The following is a 10,175-nucleotide window of genomic DNA, read 5'->3' on the forward strand; positions in this document are numbered from 1 at the left end:
ATGCGATGCCTGTCGTCATCGCAAGTCTGCCTGTGTCATTACTGTGCGGCCGCCATGTAAGCCACTGCTACCCCATTCAAAGTCCAATTTAACAGTTCCAGTAGGCAGATATTGCGAAAGTAAAGGCCAGGACTGCACCTTTGCGTCTGCTCCAAAACAGAGAGTGCGGAAAGCACCGGCCACTATAAAACCGAAAGGTCTCAATACCGAGGTTGTACCCTCAAATGGTGCATCAGATATGGCAAATCCATCCACAGTGACTGCCTTTGCGAGTATCCAGCAATCGGCACTCCCGGTTGCTCAGGTCGACACGTACAATCGGGACATTTCCATTTTCCCAAGTTCAAATCGCATGGCGGCAGGTCCATTGCTGGGATCATTATCTTTGCCAGCTCCAGTTCTTTATAATGCACATCCTTTGACTCTACGACCATTAGAAAATTCGACACAATGTCATGCGCACCACTCTCTAGGCCATCTTCAATACCGGACAGAACAGAGCGTTCCATCTGGAAACGGTTTCAGTGACGTGCAAAGATTTGTTGAGACCCTCGATGATGTCAAGGGCCTGACAGCTCATGCTCTTGGCCCGTCCAGCGATCAGGATGCCAACCTTCTCTCTTCTTTCCGATCAAACATACTGAATGAGACCAGCTACGTTGATGTTAATATACGACAAGTCTTCGCTGGAAGTAGCGAAAGCAATTCGCCACCCATCCATTTCAACATCGTCCACGACCTATTCCCTGACCGGGATAACAGAGCGAAGGAAATAGCGTCAGATACTATCGAGGCTCATGTAGGACCACATGGTGATTCCCTGGTGCGCCTATACTTCCACTTTGTTCATCCGGCCTTTCCTGTTCTATCCAAGGCTCGTTTCTTGGAGGCCTACTGCCAGGATAGACTCAGTATTCCTGCTTCGTTACGAGGAGTAATCTACGGGCTGGCCTGCCCATTTTGGGCTCAAGACGAGACTCTACGACTCCTGTCTCCAATTAGCCAGGCGGAATTTTTCGAACAGGCACATGCAGCTCTTAACAGGGAGCTAGATTCGCCAAAGCTGAGTACATTGCAAGCGTGCTTGCTGGTTTTGCATGAGACGCCACCGCCGACAGGGACAACTGAGAGTCCTCGTACGTGGACCTTTGCCTGTCAGGCTACTTCTTGTGCACAAAGTCTTGGCCTACATCAAGACCCCTCTCTCTGGAACATACCGGCTTGGGAGAAAAGCCTTAGGAAGAAGATGTGGTGGGCAACCTTTGTCACAGATAAGTGGTCATCTTTGGGTCACGGAAATCCTTCCCACATTCCACAGAGTTCCTTTGATACAACCGATCTCACGTTAGAGGATCTCCTCGTCGACGAAGATGCACTTGACTTACCCTATGGCCGCATTCTTTTTGAAACAGATCGAGGTCCAAACCACGCCAGAGCAGTTAACTTTCTGGAGACAGTCAAGCTCGCCAAACTACTTAGCACCCTTCTTGACTACGTGTAGTACGTATAAACATATCCCGTGTTTTCTCTTGCTAACCTCCATTAGCACCGTCCGTGACCAGTCAATGTTGTCTCCCACGGCATCTGGTGCGATAGACCAAACTCTTTACATCTTCAAGGCGGAGACAGAGAGCTGGTACTCCATGCTTCCCCAATGCCTGACAATGGAATTTGCAACAGGCATTGGCGATACATGTACCAACGGTACGTACTAACATTGTATGAGCTCATAACAGGAGTTTACTAACATAAGACCGCAAAGGGCCGCTTCATCTAGCTTTCTTTGCCGTTAAAAGCCTATTATTCCGCGCAATTATGTCGCCAGCAACTCCACTTTCGAAATCCAACCCATTCTCAAATCTTCGTACTCACTTTGATTCCGCGCTGGAGGAATTTAAATACTTTGTCAAGCTAATATCAAGCATTCAACCGGCACACTTGGCTGCATTTTGGGGCCGACGTACGTTATCAGTTTACTCTAAGAATACCGGTTGCTTAGAATTACTAACTAAAGTATGGTTAGATGCTAGGACACATCTGGTCCATACAGGGAATTTCCTGATTTATTTGTTTCTCTGTGCGTCAACCGCGGAACAGGTTGAGAAATCGTATGCACTCTTGGAGGGATATAGGCATGCGCTACGCTATCTCGCTGAAGTAGCGGACGATACCAGCGTGGCCATGATACGGCCGGCTCTACTCCGCACGGAGTCGTTCTTTAAAGAGGCTATTGAGATTATGCGGAAGGGAGGAGTGAGAAATTAATCTCTTCATAACACCAATTTCTACAATAAACTCGGGAGCCGGCTGGCTAATAACAACCTTAAGGCTTCCACGGATAAAATCAACTTCTCTATTCTCCATAGAGGTTTGTTATTTATCTCAAGGCTCATGATCACGATGGAGAGTAAATGACCCTTGGAATGGTAACATATACTACTGAATCATATCTTTTTCCCCCATGTCCAAGCCACCTACCTCGCCGCTTTTGCTATACTGCGATCTTAGTGCCTCAGTAGCCCTCCAATAGCTTCAAAATCACATGGTGTTAGAATAGCAATTTGCCAAGCCTATAGAGAGCGGGGGAGGGGTAATAAAAGATATGAAGATATGATAACTATGGCACTAGTTAAGTGTATTAGGTACTTAGTCAGATTTCATTCGGGATTCTGTCAACCTCATTGGTCGCTCGGATATCGAACCTCTCAATGTCGAGATACTCCGTAGAGTAGACAGGCCTGACATGATGATAAGGAGTAGTCCGTACTGTACGAAAGCCTGGTGATGGAAATTGAGTTGGCCGATGTCTCCACATGGTGCCTTGCGTTATTGGCCATCGGCCAACTTGACGATTGCGTCGCGTGTCAGGTAGAGGGGTTGTATGCGGATCTGACCAATCTTTTGTTATTTATGGACGTACATACCCAGGTACTTGCGGTGATATGAACGAGCGGGGAATACACAGCTTGCTTATCGGGTGATATATCTGAAATCTTGAATTGCCCTTCTCGCAGGGATCAGAACTAGAAGTATACTTATTTCTGTCACTCTAGACAGCAGGCTTATATCTTTGAAGACCATCATATACCATTGAGGGAAGAATATTTTCCCCCAAAGCAACATTTCTTATTCCGAAAATGAGCTCCCGAGAGCAGCCCGCACCCTCCTCAACCTCAACCCTCCCCCTTCCCGTCATCGACTTCGCCAACTTCTGGCGCCCAGACAGCCCACTTTCGCAGCGCCTCGCGATCGCAAAGGAACTCACCGACGCCTGCCGCCGCGTCGGCTTCGTGTACATCGTGAACCACCAAGTGTCGCCGGCCCTGCTGGAGGAGGCGTTCGGGTGGTCCAGGAGGCTGTTCGATCTGAAGACGGAGGAGAAGATGCTCGCGCCGCATCCTGATGGCCCCGCTGTCCACAGGGGGTATTCGTGGCCAGGGCTGGAGAAGGTGTCGCAGGCCATGGGGGATGAGGATGATCCGGGCATTGTGGAGAAATTGAGGGAGGTGAAGGATTGTAAGGTATGTTGGTTTTTGGTTCTTGGGATGAAGAGGATGTTTGCTTATTGATTGATGGGTGTCTTCGTGATCGCTAATCAATCAATTGGATTGTTGCGAATAATAACAGGAGAGCTACGAGATTGGAAGCGAAGAGAACCAGGACCAACCCAACGTCTGGCTGCCCGAGCACGTCCTCCCCGGCTTCCGCGCTTTCACGACACGCTTCTACTGGGAATGCTGGAAAGCCGCTCGGGATATTCTGCGCGCGCTGTCCCTCGGTCTCGGTCTCGAAGACGAGGACTTTCTCCTCCAGTTCCATGGCGGCCACAATAACCAGTTGCGTCTACTTCACTATCCCCCGGTGCCCGCCTCGGTTCTTGAAAGCCAGTCATCCGCACGCATGCCTGCCCACACGGACTGGGGTTCCATCACTATGCTCTTCCAGGATGACTGCGGTGGGCTGGAGGTCGAGACGCGGCAGGGACAATTCGTCGAGGCACCGCCGTTAAAGAATGCGATCATAATGAACATCGGGGATATTCTGATGAGGTGGAGCAATGGTATGATATGACCCATCTCTATGATAAGCATTTATTTTTTTTCCCCTTTTTTGCAAGAAATCGAATTATGAAAGCTAAGAATTTGTCGTCTCAGATATCCTCAAATCGAATCTCCACCGCGTAACACTTCCTCCGCTCCAGGATCGGTTCTCGGGCGAAGAGCGTCTCACACGGGCCCGGTATTCCATCCCGTACTTTGTCAGTCCTAATGTAGACTCGGTCATCGAATGTCTCCCTTCATGCACGGACGCAGATCATCCGGTCAAGTATCCGCCTGTGGTGCAGCACGAATACCGCCTCATGCGTGCGAGTGTGCAATACAAAACGAAGGCCAAGAGACCACCTATCGCAGCTGCATAGTGTCTTTTGAGTGTAGGAAGCTTTCGAGGTAGTGGTAACCTTCTTTGTGTAAATTTGATTACCAGTTTGAAAGATTATTGTTAGGATAGTATAGCAACGATGGACAGAATAGCCGAAATGAAGTGTCAGAATCTGCGCCATATCTACACTACTATATGATATCTTTCGCCACCCCTTTTAAAACGATGTGACTCTGAAGCTATTTGGGGGCGCCCAGACACTATGGTAGGTCACAGACCCTACAAAAGCCGTCCCAGATCAAAATCTAGCAAAAAAAGGCAATGTGAATAGCTTGGACGGGGGGAAAGGGGTGCCGAAAGACATGGCACAGTGCTGTAGAACGGGTCCTCATCATCCTAATCTAACGCCACTTGGGCCAAAGATTACGATAATCGACCACTATAGCACAATATAAGACTTTCAGAACGCAAATACTCATTCTCCCACATTGCTATGAGAACGGGATAATTAGGGAACGTTTCAAAAATTCAAGCAACATTGTATGTATCCCAGGTGAACATCTTCCTAAGCAGAGTGTAGCAGTCATCTCTTTCATGAAACAACGGATATGCCTCCTTCTTGCCTTCGATTACTCTCACGCCCATCGGAATCTGCCCGAAGTACATCCATTCCAGAGGATGGTCGGGCATTGCTTGGAGGTATTTGTCCGCCTCTGAGAGCATCTTCGCTCGATGATTCCGCTCCCAAGCCTTCCTGATTCGGCTCGGAAAATCGACAGCATGGCCTTCATCCGTATCACCCTGGTCCTCCGCGACCCAGTCGCTACTTTGTACGGCATCTAAGGCTTCGATGGTATATGCATTCGAGTAGTATTCCTCCACGGGCTGCCCTTCCATCCCGCCATCATATGAGTCGCGGGGAAAGGCGAACTTTCTCAGGTTTGGCAACTTGGAGAATGTTTCGCGCATCGCTTGATGGTCAATAAGCCAATCATGTCGCCATCCAATCTGTTCTCCAGCGCTCAGGCAGATCTGTTCCAACCCTTTTATGGTGCTAATAAGTCGGAGAGCTTCCTCTGGAATAAGTTTCTCCTTCCACGTAAGGCGAAGCGAAGTCAAATTGACAAATGACCGAGACAGCACTGGCAGCAGCTTGGAACCGAGCAGTTCTGAAGGGGCGGGATAGGGAATACACAATCTGCGCACCTCATCGTTTGCCAGAACAAAGTCCATGGATGACATTTCCCCGAAATCTGACCACTCAAGCCTCTCTAGAGACTGGATTTTGCCGCGTTGGTTCAAAAATTCAGAGATGACAGGTCCTGGCTCGATGCTCAATGAACGAAGACGGCATTGTTCGCTCGGGGGAATCAGTGCGTGGAGAATACTCAGGGAGATCGCAGATATTTGCCTTCTTAGAGTCAAATCACGCAGTTTTTCGAAAGGAGGGAGTGTTAAATCCCAGTTTGCACGAGCCGGCTTTTGACCATCCAGCATGCTGCTAATCCAGGTAAGCGATTCTAATGTCCGTGCACAAGCCCGAAGAAGGCTAATAGCGAGTGGAAGGACGGAGGGGCGATCCTTCTTGAAATTCCTGAATGACCCGTTCAATTCCAAATACAGAGTTCGCAACGGCCATCCGTGGGCGGTTAACTCTTTCGGTATACTGACTTGAAATCCTTCCGCCACTTGGATACGAAACAATTTCAGATGGTGAAAATGAGACTTGACGAGACTCTGAAAGAATCCTCGACCTAATTCAATCATGTCCTCCCAATCCAACAGCTCGAGATGTGGCAGTGAGGGCAAAATCTTCTCTATGGCTGGAATATATTTGTCGAAGAACACGGCAGAAGCTTTGTCTATTCGAGATGTCTTCTCTTCTTCAGGAAGGGTTTTCAGCTCTTCCAGCGCAAGACCGTGCCTGAATTCAACCCACGCGGGAGACGTTGCGACTGTCAAACGTCGGATGCAAGCCCCCAAAGATGGTAGGCTTGTATGACCGTGGTTAGATAGGCGGTCTGCGGATTCTTGCATGAGATGCACTATCAATTGGAGACCTGTGTCACTGTAGTCTAGACGGATACTGGAGAATTGGCGAGATCTAGCCAATTGACGACAATCTCTATTGACAAAGGCAAGTGAGGCGAGACTGTCCTGAGGAATATGCAGGAGGATATTCGCAAGTATCTCCACAGGAAGTTTAAAGAGGAGGGCATTCGAAGATGGCGGCCGGCCCTCGTTGACGCGATCGAATGTAAGAGGAAGCGGTGGTACGTCTTCTTTGCCGTAGTCATCCTTAGTCCCCGAGAAGAAGGGCACAAGCAGTTCGAGTATTTCCGTGCGACCTTTGGGGGGAGACTGATCACCTCCAAATGAAGATTCAGCTGACATGTTTGAAGACTTTGATATGTCTGTGATGGACAAAGTTAAGGGATCACAGGACCAAATCGTAGGTAGTAGTTTTGAATGCTGGTGTGATAGAAGATAACTCTGCAGCCTTGCCACAAGCTACCTTGAGGGCTCAGGAGTGTGCTGAGCCGTGAAAAGACCAACCAATTAAAAGCAATCCAACTGCAAATCGTATGTTACACTTTGAATGATGCAGAGGGATGATGCCACGGAGCTGAGGGGTAGGATGTTCAGCGAGGCTAAACCGAATCAGAAGCTTCATCAGAGTGCGGGGGAAGAAGTCCTATCTCGGCATGCTCTAGGCACCTAGCGTTCTTCTGCTGAGTACCTAAATATAGCGTGAATTCTGATATCACATCTATTCTACATTGACAGCTACTCTACGTAAAAGTTTATTACTGCGAGGTCCGTCTTATAATCTGGAGATTGCGTCTGCTGACCACGGGGCTGTCATCGGAACACGTGAGATAAGCCTCAGCACGTGTACGATAGTAGGAATCAAAAAGACTGGAAGTTCGTTAGGGCTTACCTGTTTCCATACCGTATAAAAGACCAGCTAGCGAGACATGACTTGCAATGAGGAAAATGTTTCTGCTCGGTGAAATCATCTGAGTCATGAGAATCTACAGCGAACGTGAGATGAGAGAAATTACGAAAATCGACAGAAATTCAGTATGTCAAGGGGCACTTCAAGTACCTGATATAGGACCGACCAGCTGACTTATCCCAGTGGTAAGGTTTCTATCCTAGTGACAACATGCTTTGCAGCAATCTCCGTCCGATACCATTCTTCTAGGAATACGAGGAATAGCTTGCAGCGTTGCAATCCATGACCTTGTATGTATTAGTACATGCATGACGGCCTACGGCTGACAGCTTACAGGACGGTAAAGTTGCGGTTTTGTTCGGTTAGGGATCATCTCTATCAGGAACTGCGGGGTTGACAGACAGCTCCAGGGCTCCAGAGGAATCAAACTGTGTTGCCATGACCATCAGCCAACATGTCGAGCACAGATTCAGATCTCCAGACCTTTTCCAGGCCACTCAGGGTCGAAAATGAAACCCTGTATCGTCTGGCCCGTTGTCTCTCTCTCACTTGTCGCAAGCTAGCCTCATGCTCGTCCGAGCAGTTTTTCCCTACCGCCATCACGCGTCTGCCAACTGGCCGCGAAACGGGACACTATCTAGCGGTATATCTAGGTCTATCCTACCTTCGCGTGGCCTTCATCGACTTGCTGAGAGATAGACAGGTGGAGAGACACACCTATGTGAGGCGGACACTGGAGAAGGCGTGGCCCATCGAAGAGCATTTACGACGAGATCAGGCACCGGCTCTTTTTGCTTGGATTGGGGATTGCATTGCCGAGGTCGTTGCAGACAGCCTCACCACCTCAAGAGAAGACGCGTCGACCGAACTGACTGCGGGCATATCCTTCTGTTTTCCGCTCAAGTATGGATGCCTGCTCCGTGTTTCCATTGCATCGGGCCGAATTGACTGATGTTAGGCAAGAGTCTGTGGACGAAGCGATCTTGATGCCGACAGGGAAAGGCTTTGCCTTGACTTCCGCCCTGAATCTCCGTTAGTCGTTACTGAACGGATACGAATGCCATACCCGGCGCTCTGATGAGAATCCCGACTCAGTGCCTGTCAAGCGGCAGAAACGCTTTTGTCTACCCAAGTTGAAGATCGCCGTCATGACCAACGATACGGTCGCCACACTTGCTTCTCTGGCATACTCTATCCTCCCAATACTCGTGTTGTAATGGGGCTCATCGTAGGCGCAGGTTGCAATTCAACTGTTCCCATGAGAATCGCCGATCTGCACGAGTCCCAAGACTCACCACATTCGTATCAAAGACCCGGACGCGGTAGAAACGCTCGTCTCTACCGAATGGACGCTTCGCGGCGCCACGGCCCCCTTGCAAGAGCTCGGTGTTGTAACCAAATGGGACACAGAACTGGACGTGAATTCCAAACGGCCGGGATTCCAGCCGCTCGAGTACATGGTCGGTGGCCGTTATATTGGTGAGCTCGTTCGGATAATCTGCTACGATTGGTTTCATGGGGCCTTGGGAATACTGCGGCCTGCCCTGCCTTTGAAACTGGTCGAGGAATACTCTCTTACAACAGAGTTCCTCTCCCTTGTTGTGGCTTCCAGTTACTCTGACGAACAACTTGCTCGTGATCTGTCAAAGCAGCTTCCACCGCCCTCATCCGGTAATTGGAGTTGGACGCCCGAATCTGCAGGTAATATTCGTGCCATTGCATCAGCAGTACAGGCTCGATCAGCTGCTTTGGTGGCTGCTGCGACCGTTGGTCTTCTTGCCTGTACGCGTGAGATTGAACTCCAGAATCCGGAATGTTTAGAATCCTCTAGTCCTTGGGACTCAGACGATGCACCGCAGACCACTAAGCAAGAGCATAAATTACCAGATGTCGTGTCGTCGATACCAGGCTGGCTAAACGGTCCTGAAGAACTGGTCGTAGCTGTCTCCGGCGGGGTAATTCAGCATTATCCCAACTATAAGGAAAGTACTCAGAGACATATTGACCACCTCCTAATACGGGCTGGACCGCAGGATGGAGGAAAGAGCGTCTTCCTTCGGGAGGCCAGTGATGGCGGGATCGTTGGAGTGGGCGTCTGAGCAGGAACCGTGGCGGGGGAGATCGAAGGAATCGTTGTCTCGACTCTAGAAAAGGAGCGCGATTCACATAGGGGCACCGAAGAAGTACTGAGCTACTGACTCTCACAGATGCTACAAAAAATTTCACAGTTTGCTCGCTCGTAGCTTGGAGAGTGACTTTCACCCTAGAGGCCTCTACATCTGCCCACATCTGATCTATGACATCTACAAGAGCAAGCAGCAAAACGGTCACCGGAAACTACTGGAAAGCAAATGATTTTCTCATCTTTTTTCCTACATTTACTAGTTCCCAAACACCATGTGCGCTTTGAACGCACAATGATGTGGAAAACTTGGACAATTCTCCTTTGTAACGGTGTCAGTGATCAAACAGACTTCAAAGAGAGCAATTGCTTGGCTTCGATCAGTTGGCTGCAGACAAAATCAGGCTGCAGCGAAGCAAGTTCTTTCACCTTATAGTTTCCTATTGCGACAGCAACGACCGACCAACCGGACTGCTTTGCACATTCAATATCAAGTGGTGTGTCCCCCAACAACCAAGACGTCGCTTGCGCAGATATTAGGACTATAACAAGCCTGCAACTTGGCAAAAGAATTCTGGCAAAGAGACAGTCGATTTTGGTGTACGTCTCTCAACTAAGAAGTCCCGAGGTCGAATACGCTGGTGTCAATACCCGCTACGCGGAGCTTGAGCAGCGCATTAGGACGCGAATTACCCGTCAGAAGGCCGAGGCGCC

The 10,175-nt window shown here is 49.3% G+C and overlaps 4 protein-coding genes across 4 annotated transcripts; 3 read left to right on the forward strand and 1 right to left on the reverse strand.

Annotated features, from left to right (window-relative positions):
- On the forward strand, window positions 1–2,265 carry VTN00DRAFT_3670 (uncharacterized protein; the record flags this gene model as incomplete). The annotated part of the gene is made up of 5 exons (XM_069430013.1): window positions 1–56; window positions 121–1,136; window positions 1,413–1,500; window positions 1,547–1,704; window positions 2,159–2,265. 5 exons carry the CDS (start codon window positions 1–3, stop codon window positions 2,263–2,265), a joined length of 1,425 nt encoding a protein of 474 aa, XP_069289191.1.
- An 872-nt stretch (window positions 2,266–3,137) lies between these two features.
- On the forward strand, window positions 3,138–4,420 carry VTN00DRAFT_3671 (uncharacterized protein; the record flags this gene model as incomplete). The annotated part of the gene is made up of 3 exons (XM_069430014.1): window positions 3,138–3,521; window positions 3,628–4,060; window positions 4,155–4,420. The coding sequence occupies 3 exons, from the start codon at window positions 3,138–3,140 to the stop codon at window positions 4,418–4,420; spliced, it is 1,083 nt and encodes a 360-aa protein (XP_069289192.1).
- Window positions 4,421–4,908: 488 nt separating this feature from the next.
- Window positions 4,909–6,774, reverse strand: VTN00DRAFT_3672 (uncharacterized protein; the record flags this gene model as incomplete). The annotated part of the gene is made up of 1 exon (XM_069430015.1): window positions 4,909–6,774. The coding sequence occupies one exon, from the start codon at window positions 6,772–6,774 to the stop codon at window positions 4,909–4,911; it is 1,866 nt and encodes a 621-aa protein (XP_069289193.1).
- A 1,019-nt stretch (window positions 6,775–7,793) lies between these two features.
- VTN00DRAFT_3673 (uncharacterized protein) lies at window positions 7,794–9,438 on the forward strand (the record flags this gene model as incomplete). Its single annotated transcript, XM_069430016.1, has 3 exons — window positions 7,794–8,242; window positions 8,298–8,371; window positions 8,666–9,438. 3 exons carry the CDS (start codon window positions 7,794–7,796, stop codon window positions 9,436–9,438), a joined length of 1,296 nt encoding a protein of 431 aa, XP_069289194.1.
- Between the last annotated feature and the right edge of the window lie 737 nt (window positions 9,439–10,175).

The sequence above is a fragment of the Thermoascus crustaceus genome (assembly GCF_041956765.1).
Source record: "Thermoascus crustaceus strain CBS 181.67 unplaced genomic scaffold VTN00scaffold_2, whole genome shotgun sequence".
NCBI classification, from domain to species: domain Eukaryota; kingdom Fungi; phylum Ascomycota; class Eurotiomycetes; order Eurotiales; family Thermoascaceae; genus Thermoascus; species Thermoascus crustaceus.